The sequence below is a fragment of the Lathamus discolor genome, chromosome 3 (assembly GCF_037157495.1).
Source record: "Lathamus discolor isolate bLatDis1 chromosome 3, bLatDis1.hap1, whole genome shotgun sequence".
Classification (NCBI taxonomy): domain Eukaryota; kingdom Metazoa; phylum Chordata; class Aves; order Psittaciformes; family Psittacidae; genus Lathamus; species Lathamus discolor.
In genome coordinates, this window is record NC_088886.1 from 23,821,832 (window position 1) to 23,835,614 (window position 13,783).

At 50.6% G+C, this 13,783-nt stretch overlaps 1 protein-coding gene across 21 annotated transcripts in view; it reads left to right on the plus strand.

Moving 5' to 3' along the window:
* ASTN1 (astrotactin 1) overlaps positions 1–13,783 on the plus strand; it is a 221,150-nt gene that overhangs the window by 183,386 nt on the left and 23,981 nt on the right. For 15 of the 21 annotated variants that reach the window (XM_065674131.1, XM_065674137.1, XM_065674125.1 and 12 more), the window contains 6 exons: positions 584–717; positions 1,368–1,519; positions 1,861–1,996; positions 2,107–2,207; positions 2,840–3,023; positions 10,126–10,297. In XM_065674131.1, the coding sequence (XP_065530203.1) occupies positions 584–717; positions 1,368–1,519; positions 1,861–1,996; positions 2,107–2,207; positions 2,840–3,023; positions 10,126–10,222 (804 nt within the window). In that variant the 3' untranslated portion in view covers positions 10,223–10,297. Of the gene's footprint in view, positions 1–583; positions 718–1,367; positions 1,520–1,860; positions 1,997–2,106; positions 2,208–2,839; positions 3,024–4,553; positions 6,839–7,728; positions 7,964–9,907; positions 10,298–13,783 lie in introns of those variants that run through there. The other 6 variants (XM_065674121.1, XM_065674122.1, XM_065674118.1 and 3 more) reach the window with 5 other exon arrangements.

The window sequence follows — 13,783 nt, forward strand, 5'->3', positions numbered from 1 at the left end:
GAGATGGCAGGACAGCATCATAGAATCATAGAATAGTTAGGGTTGGAAAGGACCTCAAGATCATCTAGTTCCAACCCCCCTGCCATGGACAGGGACACCTCACACTAAACCATCCCACCCAAGGCTTCGTCCAACCTGGCCTTGAACACTACCAGGGATGGAGCACTCACAACCTCCCTGGGCAACCCATTCCAGTGCCTCACCACCCTCACAGTAAAGAACTTCCTCCTTATATCCAATCTAAACTTCCCCTGTTTAAGTTTTAACCCGTTACCCCTTGTCCTGTCACTACAGTCCCTGATGAAGAGTCCCTCCCCAGCATCCTTATAGGTCCCCTTCAGATACTGGAAGGCAGCTATGAGGTCTCCATGCAGCCTTCTCTTCTCCAGGCATCGAAGTGATCTTTGCAGGCAGCTTGCAGGCATCATGTCAAGCTGTGGCAGACATTGCCCACTGGCCAGCCCCGCTATCCGGCGTGGACAGACCATGCTGAACCCACCGAGGGACGGATGAACACTGACCTGATGGGTGGTAGGATGAGAGCTCACCTGCCCAGTGCTTACCCCCTTCCTCTCTCTCTCAGCTCTTGCAGGAGGCCACCATGAGCTTGCTGTGGTGCTCGGGCAGTGGGGACGTCATTGAGGACTGGTGCCGCTGTGACTCAAGTGCCTTTGGGGCTGACGGGCTGCCCACCTGCGCGCCTCTCCCACACCCCATGTAGGTCTCCATAGGTGCCCAGCCTGGCCTCTGGTTGTGATGGGTCTGGGAGGAGGAGGTGATGGCTAATGGCATGGTAACAGAAGTTGGTGGGGCTGGGGTGGTGTTATGGAACAGGTTTGCAAATGGATAAGGGACCTGGAAATCAGGCAGAGGGTGCAGAGATGCAGTATGTTTTCTAAATTCAGCTGAAGACTGATTTTAGATCCATTCTGGTAGAGCATTGCGAGAGAAGGAGCCCTTTGGACCAGAGTGCCTAGAGCTAGGAGTATGAGAGAGTCTTCTCTCCTGAGGTTGTTCTCTCCCATGATTATAGCTTTGAAATGATTGAAGAAAAGTAATTCAAAACCAGTCCCTACATACTGTCTTACAGAAACCAACTCATTTCTGGTACATTTGCATGTGGTCTGCACAGCAGTGAGTGGCACTAGCAAATACATTCATGCTGCCTTTTACATCAGCCACAGGGACTGGTTGGTGAGGTTGTCCTCAGGATCTCTCCCATACTCTGTGCCTCAGCCTGGTGGTTTTGCTGCCTTTTGAAGGCACAGAGGAGCAGCAAGGTGGTGATAGACATGGGTGAGGGTGAACATGGGTCGGTGGCACACCTCTTCTTCCCAAGTGTCTGACCAGCTGGCATTGCCCCCCAGCCTCCGGCTCTCCACTGTTCACGAGCCCAGCAGCACACTGGTGGTGCTGGAATGGGGGCACTCGGAGCCCCCCATCGGGGTGCAAATCGTCGACTACCTCCTCCGTCAAGAGAAAGTCACTGACAGAATGGATCACTCCAAGGTGGAGACAGGTGAGTGGGGACTCCACTGGTTCTCTCTAGGGAGAGTGGGATGGAGATGTTGGAGGAGAGCCTCTGTCTCCCTCTTTGCAAGTGGGGACATATCCAGTATCGTGTGAAAAAGAAAGCTGCCCATCTCCGGCCCACCATGCTGCACAAGTGGCAGCTCCATGTCCATGGTGATGAGCCTTGCTAGAAAAGCAGTGGGTCCGTCTCTGCACCAACTTCATGCATGAGCCTTGGTCCCCCTCAACAGCAGGCAGCGTGTTAGCAGGCACAGACCTCAGCAGCTCTCCACAGCCCTGGGGACACGTGTGTCATCACCTGCAGCACATCCTCCCCTCTCTCCCTAGAGACTGTGCTGAGCTTTGTGGATGATATCATCTCTGGTGCCAAGTCACCCTGCGCCATGCCGGCCCAAGTGCCTGACAGGCTGTCCTCCACCATCTCCCTCATCGTTCGCTGCCTGGAGCCTGACACCACCTACATGTGAGTTGCCTCCCCTGTGCCATGCCCATGGCAGCACTGTTGCTCTGATGCTCCTTTCTTTGCATGAGGTCTTGGGAGTCCAGAGCTTCACCTTTTTCCTTCTCTGCCAGGTTCACACTCTGGGGAGTCGATAACACGGGAAGACGCTCCAGGTCCAGTGATGTGACGGTCAAGACCCCCTGCCCTGTGGTAGATGATGTGAAAGCTCAAGGTGAGATGGAGGGAAATGGCTGGACTGTGATACCTGGGACCAGCAACAGGGGGTTCCCCCTTCCAGCAATTCCCCGCACACATCTTGTGTCCTGGCTGTAACATCTCCTTCACCCATGGTGGCCCAGGTGCTGCCATGGGGTATTCAGAGTTGGTGTGGAGGGTGGCAGAAGGCACAATTCCTCGCTGCAAAAGCAGAGACACTCTGTGCTTCTGGAAGGGTAGGAGGATGGGTGAAGGGGCAGGCATGCAGCACATACCAAAATAGCCAAGACAACCTGCCTGTCCTGCCCCGAAAGCAACTGGTAGTGTAGGTGGTGGTTGTGCTCAAGAAACCCCACTTGTGTACCTTCCCAGAAACAAATGGTATTTCATTCACTATCAGTGCCTGATGACACCACATGTTTCTTTTCTTAATTGGACTGAACTGTGGGAACCTAACCTGGACTGAGTCTGGGGAATGCCACCTACTCTGTTGCTTCTCCACTGGGACTTTTTCTTTATATAACATTAACCGTAACTCAGAGGACAAACCTTAGCTTTGGTCTCAGCTCTAGAGCTGAGCTTTAGTCTGGTGGGCTTTATTCATGGCATTCCTTTCAGCCTACTGAATACCTTTATACTTCTGTGCAGAAATAGCAGACAAGATTTACAACCTCTTCAATGGCTACACCAGTGGTAAAGAGCAGCAAACAGCCTACAACACTCTGCTGGACCTGGGTTCCCCTAGCCTGCACAGAGTCCTTTACCACTACAACCAGCACTACGAGAGCTTTGGGGAGTTCACCTGGCGCTGTGAAGATGAACTGGGGCCCAGGTAGGCTCGGAAGCTGGGTTAGCTAGGCAGGGAGGCCTGCCTACCAACAGGCTTATCCCTTGTAGATGTTGGTGACTACATCTACGGGAAGGTGAGTCTGGCAAATCTCATGAATTTGATGACAGAGCTTAGAATCTCACAGTGGTGTTCCTGTTTTGTTGGATGCTGTGCATACATTTGGCGTCCAGCCATCTCCCTTGAAGGACCATAGACACAGGGCAAGTTGGAAGGCAGTAGACCATTGTCAACCCATCATCCTGGACCACCCCACTAGTCCTATACTGTCTCTTGAGTTTTTCCTAGTTTGTTCATGCTATGCAGGGTGGGAAGGGGAAGAGATTCTCTTCTTCCCTCAGTAGCTGCTGCTACATGGAAAAATGCATGGAAAAAGTCTTGGAAAAATATGGCACAGCTGAGTTTGGTTAGAGTGTTCTAGAGAAGGGCCCTGGGCATTGATGCAATTGACTCACTGTCAGTTGTGGTCCAAAGCAGGTAGTAGATTGACCTTGGGTCTGAATTGCATGTGTTCCCTCCCTTTCAGTCCATGTCTGTAGTTGTGTGTGATGATTTCAGGGACATGAGTGTTTTTGTGCTCGGGCAGTGCTGGGCTGCCACAGCAGGTTTTGGAGGAGGTGGCCCTGATCTCTTCCTGGCTGAAAATGTCCCTTAATGCCTAACTGAGAGCCATGTCCTCTCCCTGGGCTCCTCCAGGTCACTGCAGCCCCTCCAGTTGCCTGGGGATGGGTTGCCTCATGTCCTGGGCTTGTGGGGACAACCAGATGTTCACTTCTCCCCTTATCCTTTGACATCTGCTTTTGTCTGCATGGTTTCCTAGTGATGTGGATGCTTCCAGTTGGTTTAACAAGCTCACTGCAAGATTGTGTGGGCTGCAGTGGTGTTTCACAGCATCTGGCCTCCAAAGAGCCAGAACCTTGAGCCCATCCTAATTGAAGTAATCAGGATTACTTCAAGTATATGTCAGCATCAGCTGCTATCTATGAATGGTATTGCCTCCACCTTACCCCCTGCTCCACACCTCCTCTTGCTGGTCTCACCAGTAGCTGTCTTCCAGCCCTGCTTCTCCACGTGATCACTTGTGGATTTCTAGCAGAGGACTGGAGATCCTCCAAATTACCTTCTCTGTCCTCCAGCCCTCTGGTATTCGGGCAGAAAGACACAACAAATAGCTGGTGGCTTTCACGCACTTAGTGTCTTAGGGGTATCTCCTAGTTCAGCTTTGATGGGAAATTCCTAAGAGATCCTACACTCCTTTGGGAAAAGCTGGGATCCCTCCTTTTCCCCCTTTTCCCATTTATGTTCTAAGAAATGTGAACTCTTTGAGGCACACCCTTAAAGCTCAGTAGCGATATCCCTGTGCTTGAAGTCTTGTTAAGGCTGAGGCTCCCACCAGCTCCCCTGCTTAGGGTTGCTTCATTCCAATGACACCGAATGGGATCATCAGGCTTGGACTTTCGTCTCACCTTTGTCTTGGGCCCAGCTGTGGTGATGCTGCTCTTTCTCAATTTCCAGATGTGAAATCCAGCCCCGGTTTGCAAAGGACATCTGACATCTGTTGTGATGGTTCGCATGAGGAGCACATAAAGTTCTTTATGTGACAGATTGGAGTCATCACACAGCCACTGCCATCACTGTGGCTGAGCATTACCATAGCTGCTCACTGCCTCAGTGAGGAGACCAAGGACCATACAGAGCATAAGGTGGAATCTGCCTTCTCAAGCATCACAAGGCAGATGTGTATTGACATTGAGGAGCCAAAAATGCCACTGAATTGCCCAGATGTTAGCTTTGCTGTGTGAATCAATGAGCCAGAGGGTTAATTCCAGCCTCTGGAAATTCTGGAGTGCTTAGGATGGGATGACGCAAGTTGCTGATGAAGTGTTTGCAGCTCGCACTACTTGGAAAGAGACATTTAGGCAGCTGCAATGGGTTCTGGTGATGACAAATCTTGGAAAGCAGACCTCCTGTTTGATCGTCTGCGAGGGCGAAGCATCCAGACTGGTGGTGACAGGACAAATCACTTGCAGATGACATTATTTAGCCAGCAGACAGAGTGTTTGTTTGACTGTTGCTGATGCTCCTTTGAAATCCTGAATGTGGACCCACAGGAATGACTTTACCATGTCCCTCCTCCTCCACGTGGCCATGCTGCCTTCTGGCTCTGCTTGTTTGGGGTGCACTCGCCTCCCTTCTTGGAGACGCTGGCTGCTGGAATGAAGGAAGTGAGGGTGTGTGCAGATAACTTGCTGGGGTTACAAAAGAGAGTGCTCTCTCCCAGTCCGAGAAGGGCTGCAGAAAGCCCTGGACTTGGCATAAGAAGAAATGGAGGGAAAGACGAGTCCTTTTCTAGCAAGTAATAAGTGGAAATGGGATTTGATGCAAAGCCTGGTGAAGTCTGGTGGTGTCTATGGGCTTTGAGCCAAAATCTGTGGGATCACATTCAACATTCCTGTGAGAGTACATGTGATGCTGGAGGAAGAGAAGCAGTCCCAGCACCTTGTCTATGTGTCTATATGCGGAGATCGGGACAAGTGAGAGGCCACGTACCTTCTCATGGCTGGAAGACCTGGGCAGCTTGGGTGGCTATCTGTGGAGTCAACATTGTGCTAAGCACCTTCACCTCTCTCTGTGATCTGGAAGTGAGTACTGGAGCTTTGGCTATCATGTGGCTGCAGAGCTGGGCAACATATTGGTGGCTTCAGACTTGCCGCTTTGAGCTGCAGCCATATCCACAACGAATGTCTTGAGGGTTCCCTCTCCGGAAAAGTCAGGTTGGCTCTGGCTGAGCCTGGGGTAAATTAATTCCTCTCCAAGTAGCTCTGCCATGGTGCACGTGGCCTGGAAGAAGGTTTGGAGAGGATGTGGATGGTCCTCCATGCTTGGTACGTGTACCCTTGAGCTGTCCAACCAGCCACAACACAGCCATGTGATCCACACGCAACCTCTGCTTATCCAAGCAGGAATGTGACAATGTGTTTTAAGAATGTGGTTTCCCTAACCACAGTCTGTGCCTCCACTGCCTGTTCTGTGCTGAACAGATGCTGAGTTAAATCTACCAAGGGGATGTATCTTCTGTCTGTACTGACCCACCAACTGACCTTGAAGCTGGCTAAAGAACTTATTCCAGCTCTTGAGACACTTAAACTTTTGTCTGGGTTTCCAGGCACATGTGATACTCACCTTCAAGGCACTTGATCTGAATTCACTGCCTCCAGATTTGCCAGATTCCCTGGACATCACCCAAAGTGTTAGACAAGTTTAAAATGAACATAACATGTTTTATCTTAATAAACCATTTTTCTTGATAAAGGTATGAAAAGCACAATTTTAAGAGGAAGAATGTGAAAAGGAGAGAACACAATTTAGATCATATTTGGCTAGGATCCTTTGCACCCTTCCAGTATCTCATTCAGCACGAGGGGTTGGTAACTTAGCACTTTCTCGCTATCAGAACAAGCCCACACTGAGGCTGTGTTGCCCTGGGGGTGCTGCATGTCAGTCTTCTGCTGAAGATGGATTCTTCCTGGAGCTCCTCTCCCTCTGTCATACAACCTTCTTTTCTGGCTTCCTTGGCTGCTTTATGGCTCTTTATGAAGCGCTACTGCCATGACCTGTCTCTCCTTGTTTTGCTCTCTGCAATTGGAAGATGCAAAATGCACACACAAAGAACTGGGGAGGTCTGCCACATCCCCTGCTCTCTCAGAGCTTTTTGGATCAGACCTATGTTGTATGCCTCAGTATGTTCCTTCCAGTTTGCATGCTGTCCTGTGGGACACATTTTCTAAACTGTTATTAAATATTACAAGTCATCTACCAGGAGTGTCAGTCATTGTACTTACATCTTGTGATACTGCATCTTATGAGGATGATAGTTCTTATCTCACTTTCAGCCTCCCATAATGACCCCCACAAACCAGGCATGGTATTTTGACAGGGAACAATGCTCCCAGCATACCTGCCTTTTCTCTGCCCTTCCTGCCATGTCACTGTCCTACAGTAAGCCATGAGTGACCAGCACACTTCCCAAACATCACTTCGTGGAGAGGACGCACATGATGACACTGCCCTGGGCTGGCTACACATGTCATGCCTGACACCTTTTAGCATTTCTCCACACGTCTGCAGTGCTATTGGCTCCCACTTTCCCACCCTGGGGTCCAGTAACTGCAGCAGTGACTGGTGATGCCATTTGGGTCATTGATGTCCATCCCAAGGAGTGTTGGGGGTTTCCCAGGTATACCTGCGACTGCCCCTCAGTAAACCCAGCCTTGTTATGGGGATGATACAGGATGGAAGAAGGAGGGACAGACCAGGGAAGTGTGAGTTCCAAGACCAGTGCTGCAGGTCCAGCACCACAATGTTGGCATGGGCATCTCTGACCATAGCAGGGGCTGTTCTAATGTGCATTTAGGCTTGCAGTGGTGCCACAGGGCTAGTGTGTCCCCCCAGCCATGCTGTCCTCCTTGGACAGTATCAGGCTCCACTCAGCTGCTGTCTATGCTGCCTGACTCTTGCGTTGTGTCTTCTCCCTCCAGGAGCTCTGGCAGTGTACTTAATGGTCTTTGGTTTTCTCTCCTCATATGCTCCTCCTGCCCTTCCCACCATTCCCCCGTGGTGTCTCCATCACCCCTGCTGCCCCTCGCTGTCTGTCCCCCATGGCATCTCCCCTTGCCCATCCTCACTGCAGGAAGGCTGGCCTCATCCTCTCACAGCTGGGGGACCTCAGCAGCTGGTGCAATGGCCTCCTGCAAGAGCCCAAGATCAGTCTCCAGCGCTCATCCCTCAAGTACCTCGCCTGCCGCTACAGTGAGATCAAGCCCTATGGGCTTGACTGGTCAGAGCTCAGCCGGGACCTCAAGAAGACATGCGAGGAGCAAACAATGAGTGTCCTTTACAATGACTATGGTGACAAGGACTACTGAGGGTTGCAGGCTCCCACTCTCACACCGGCCTTCCCACGAGCATTTGTGAGGGTTTTATACATGGACCCATGGGGGGATGGTGTCACTGATGTTTCTGGAGGCAAAAATTTGGACCAGGGAGTGAAACCAACTGCTCTGTGCAGGACTGACTCAGTATTACTTTCTTCTTCAACTTGGCCGAAAGCCTTTCTAGTTAGAAGTCTTGTGGGACCCAGTTTTCTTGATTTTGTTTTATTCATTTTGCCAAGAGGTTCCTCAGCATAAATGGAGAGGGGAGGCTGGGAGTGCGCAGCCTTCTTCTCCCACCCCATCCCTGCGCTGACTGTGGAGATCATTCCCAAGGGTGGGGGACATCCGTCACAGGAGAAACACAGTGACACAGGCAGGATGGGAGAGCAAGGGATGCAGGGTTGGGAAAATGGAAACAGGGCATACAAGTCAAGTTGAAATGCTAATGGTTATAGCTGAGCAAAACAGCCACTGTATGGCCAGGATGACTGGGATGTTTGAGGGTTTTCTTGCAGTTGTAAAGCATGAGGTCTGTATGAGGCCCAGCTGAGTGATGCTGCCATTGCAGGGCAGGGCTGGTGTGGTGTCACCAGCTGGGGTGAAGAGAGAGGAGCATTGGTGAGCCGTTCTCCTCAAGGCTCTTCTGTCATGGTTAAAGCCTACGTCTGCTCCAAGATGCAGAGTCCTCCAGAGCAGAAGCATCTTGTCCTCAGGGCCAGTGGTCAGCTGGACATTGTGAGCTTTCTTCTTGCGGGACCACTTTCCTGGGAAGTCACTTTAAAAATACCTTCCTGTTTTTTTTTACCCACTACAATAAAGACTTTGAAGCAATGCCAAACTACTGCTCAGGAGAGCCCCAGCCAAGAGATCAGAAGTCAGATGGCACAGATGGAGCTGCCTTCTGCACCAGCTGCCCTGTAACTGTGGCATAGCCAAAGCTCTGCATGGCGAGGGGAGTGAGGTGTAGCGTACCCCACCACAGTGGTGCAGGATGATCCTGTAGGTCCTGGTCCCAGAGATGGCTCAGTGACATAGCATGGCAGGCAAGCTCCTGGGGGTGTTGTTTGCCTGCATTCAGGCTCACATCTGCAGCTCTCACCAGTGACTCTTTTCAAACCAGAGAACTGGGGTTGTCCTGGGACACTGGGCTTGGATCAGGGCAAAATGTTCTCTGAAACCCTTTTACCACTGATGGTGTTAGAGGCAGCAACCAGCTTCCTTTTAGCTTCAGCTTCCAGCCTGGTTTGCAGAGGAGGCATCTCTGCACTTGCCAGCCGTGCGCCTTTGATCTGGACAAGCCAGGAGCCCTATAGAGGGATTTTTATGATGCCTTTTCAGAGAGAAATTTCCTTTTCATTTTTTCAGTCCTGGCAGGAGAAGACTTCAGCCTGTCTCTTGTGACTTTCTGCCTCATTCCTCTTTCTACCTGCTAAGGACATGGCTTGAACATTTGCATGGTGCTGAGAGGGAAGCAGCTGTGGTCCACAGCTGGTCACAGCCAGCAGCGCTGCATCACAGTAATTGCTCAACAGCAGTTCAGTATCTTCCTGCAGGACCACGCAGTGCTTTTCTCTTCTCTTCCATGGGCAGACCTCTCCTCCAGGGACAGCTAGCCTGGACGGGGGAGCTGCTGGGAGCAGGCACCAGCAGTCAGTGTTACCTGAGCGTGTCGTTTCTGTAATGAATGTGTCTAGCAGGGGTCATCAGGCAAATGCCTGCTCTTTGCAATGAAGTCTACCGGGTCCTTTTGGCTTCTTTTCATGTGTTTCTCCTTATATTTGGATGTGCCTGATGCTGCCAAGGGCTTAGGGCTCAGAGCAAGACCAATGCCATCTCCATGCACAGGTATATGTGCAGATGTGATCTGTACCGAGCCATTGCTCCTTCACCTTTCAGTCTCCAAGACACTTTGGTTTATCTTTTTGCTTCTCCCAGCAGATGCTGTGACAACTTTTAACTTCCAGCTGGGCAGCTGACCAGAGACGGGCAAAGGGCACCTCTGCTGAATGCCTCAGAGGGGTGCTTGGATGAAGGCTGCTCTGGCCCAGACTCAAGTTGATTGCTTGCCAAGTAATACCGCTTACATGGCCTTTATATGAAATGCAGACTGTTTTCCTTTGGGTAGTAGACTCTTCTCTTTTATTGCTCACTAGGTGCAGCAGCAGGGATGGGAGCAGTGCAGCCTGCCAGCCACTTGCCGCAGTGCTGCCAGAAAAACCCTGGACACCCCACACATTCACACCTGCCTAAGTCACCCTTTTGTCCAGCCCCAAGATTTGCACTGGGGCTATTCAGATATTTCTGTTCCACTTCTGCACTCACATTTCAAAGTCCTTGTGTGGTCAACCAAAACTCTGCTGTAGCATCAGCTGGCTGGGCTGGACTCCCTCTGCCCCAGCGTCCCCATGGCTGGGAGATGGACCACCTTGGAGGACAAGGAGAAAGCCACCCACCCAAGGTCCTTTGGCAGCATCCCTGCACAGTTGGACAGAGCCTGACATCCTCATCCCATGATGTAACATGCAGTCTGTGTGTGGGGCTGTGCTCCACCTGGTTGACACTGCAGCTCTCCTGCACCCGCTGTGCTGCCAGGTCCTGCTGGTGTGGCACATTTGAGGGGCCATCTTCACAGTGGCCCTGGCTTTGTGAAGGCTTTGCGAAGGGTTTGCGAAGGCTTTGCAAGTCAGAATTTTGCCCAAACTTGGATTTTCTTGCCAGAATCCCCCAACTAACACAGGAGCCCATCTCAGACAAATGCCAGCAGCCTGCCATGGGAGCCCAGACCCAAGAAGGGAGTTGCACCATGGCAGCAGACCTGGCTTTGGTGAGATGTGTTGTATGGGGCTTGCTAACCCAAAGCAGCCATGGGCAAACCCCACGGCGTGCCCTTCCTTGCAGAGCTGACACCATCCATGTCTGCTGCAGGGTTCTACTGTTTGGTCTGTACAGTATTTTCTCTCCTGCACTCCTGGTTCTCCCCACGAGTCCTGGGAGACTCAGAAGCTGGAGAAGACACTGTTTTGCATCCATTTCTGCAACCTCCCTGGCCCCCCTGCTCTCTCTTCTTGTTTTATTTCTGAATTAATGGGTGATCATTCACCTGAGATGAACCTCTGGGTTGTTATCCTTTCTTTGCTGCACCCGTACCCCTGTGATAGCATTACTACCTTTTACTTGTCGTGGAGTTATTTAACATATAAAGATGGTTTGGTCCTTTTCTTTACAAAGTTGGCTACAATTCATGTTCCTTGATGTTCTATTAAAACTCTAATGTGATGTTTTACTACTATAGATTGAAAGTAGGGTGCTTTAGGGTGACATAGCCATGTGGCAAGAAATACAAAATTCTTCCAGATCACTTAAAAAAAAAAAAAAAAATAAAGAAAAAAAGGTTTTAAACAACAGCAATGAAAAAACCCCATTGTAACACTATGTAAAACTCCAGATGATAATTTACCCGACTATTAAACGGAGCTGTTAGTTATCCATGGCTCTGGCAAACTGGAGTGTTTGTTTATAGTTTTGGTCCAGTTGATGTCATCTTTTGGTAGTGGATGAAACACTCCCAGCCTTTGAACTTGGGTGCATTTTCACACAAGTTTGGCATTAGCCTGTCTGCCCACTGGGTTAGCCTATTCCCGAACCATTCAGTACACACAGCCGGCGCTATGTCCCGCACCTCGCCTTGCCTACTTGCTCTTGCTGGGCACAGGAAGGTCCAGATACCTGCAGGCACCTCTGGTTTTGGGGGAAAGGCTACATTTACACATCCGTGGCAAGGGGCTCTCAGTCTTTGCTTTGCAAACCTCCACAGATACTCGGAATTTGGACGCAGAGTCCAAAAATGCTCCTTTTAGCCTGTTTTTTTCAGTATATAAGGTGGATGGGATGGTGCTCTCTGGGGATCAGCCACCCCTTGAGAGCTTTCTGGTCCATCTGGCATACTTCTGAGAGGACCAGCAGTATTACAAATACTAATATTCCACAAATGATGTGAAAATCAGTGCCTGAATGATGTGAGAGCTGCAAAGGATGCCTTAAAAGTAGCTTACAGTGCAGTGTTGTGTATAATGCTTAGGCCATCAGGACTTGAAGAGGCTGGTCCCTTGGCCAAGCTCAATGCGTACTGCCACGCACCCTGGCAGATGTGTATGAGACCTGGGGAGGGCCAGGGATTACTGTGGGCAGGCAGACAGGATGCCTGGGAGGACACGGAAGAGGGGGAATTTAGGGACTATGAACACAAATCCATAGGAAACCAGACTTCATTAAATCTCATGGAACAATTTTTTTTTCTTTCTCTTCCCACTGTTAAATTGCAGGAAAATAAGATAAAAATACATCCAATACTTTCCTTCTGCTATTTTCCATGCAGTTAAATGCTGTGGCTGCCACCAGCTCATTGCACAATAACCCATGGCTGCGGAATGAGACATAAGGATGAGAAGGAGGAGAAGGAGGAGGAGAAAAAGAGGGGATGCGTGGCAGAAAGGCATGCGGTTGCAAGCCTGAGCTGCTGTGTAAAAGAAGCAGGGTTTAAAGACAGGACAAGGGAAATCAAAGACAATAAGGAGTTGACTGTCCCCAGAAGGAAGGTCATGTGTAAGAAGGTCTCAGCATGGCTGGGTCATTGCACCTTCATCAGAGCAAAATCTCCTCAGGGGTCATCTGCTTGCAAGCAATGGGGGTTTGAAGAAACTCACCCCAAAAAGGGTGGACTGTGAGGGTGCATCACCAGCACAATGCCAGCTTTTCAGGAAGGGTTTGGCAGTCTGTGTGTGTTGGAAGCGTTGATGTTGAACAGCAGTCCCTATTCATTCTCAGAAAGCCGGTACCAGAAGGGGTCACTGCATTTCAACACATGCATGAACAACATGGCACTGCTGGAGCCCACACACAAGGCGCTGTGTCCCCGCAGTCTTGGTGGCTGCCCTGTTTCTTAATGACTCCTCCATCATAACAACTGTCAAAGCTTTTCGCATCCAGTTTCTGCTGCTGAAAGAGACACTCTACTCAACCACATATGCTCATTGTCTTGGGGACACAGGAGTTGGCTTCTCTTGCCTTGAGGCTGGGTGTTTGGCAGAAGGGAGAGGATGGAATAGGGAAACAATTCTTCACTTGGCTACTGCCACAGACAGATGCTCTTTTTGTTTTAAATGCAAGATGTGCAGTGGGGGTCCTTGTTGCTCGGGGCTGTGGAGTCCCCCAGTGAGCTGTCCTTCATGGGAGCAAAACTGGCCCTGGTGCAAGTGCATGGTTTTTGGGGAGCTTTGCACCAGAAAGGACATCCAATGTCACCAGGAGAAGATGTTCCTCCTGGGACCAATGAGAGAGTCTGTGCGAAGACCAGGAGTGAAGGCAAGGCCAGTGCGAAGCAAAGTAAGGCACATAGCCACCAGAGATGGCTGACAGAAGAGGGAGCGGGGTTTAAAGACAGGACAATGCAAATGAAAGATAACAAGGAGTTGACCGTCCCCCATAGGAATACACCCTTTGATTGTGGGCATATCCATTCCAGAACCCCACCTTCTGGACATGATGCAAGGGCCAGCACTGGAGGCAGCCCTGCCTGCAGCCCTGCCTGCATGCCCCTGTGGCTGGAATCCCTAGCAGCTCCAGCACAGGCAGCTAGAAGGATCAAGGGCTTGCCAGGATCCCTCTTGTTTCCAGCAGCAACACAAAAGCAAAGCACTTCAGCTTGTTGCAATCAGGGCTGTGCGCACATGGCTCCAATTGCTGGTAATGGGAAGGGCACTCTGGCTGTGGTGAGGGAAGCAGGCTGTGTAATGTGCCCAGCCACCTTGAGGT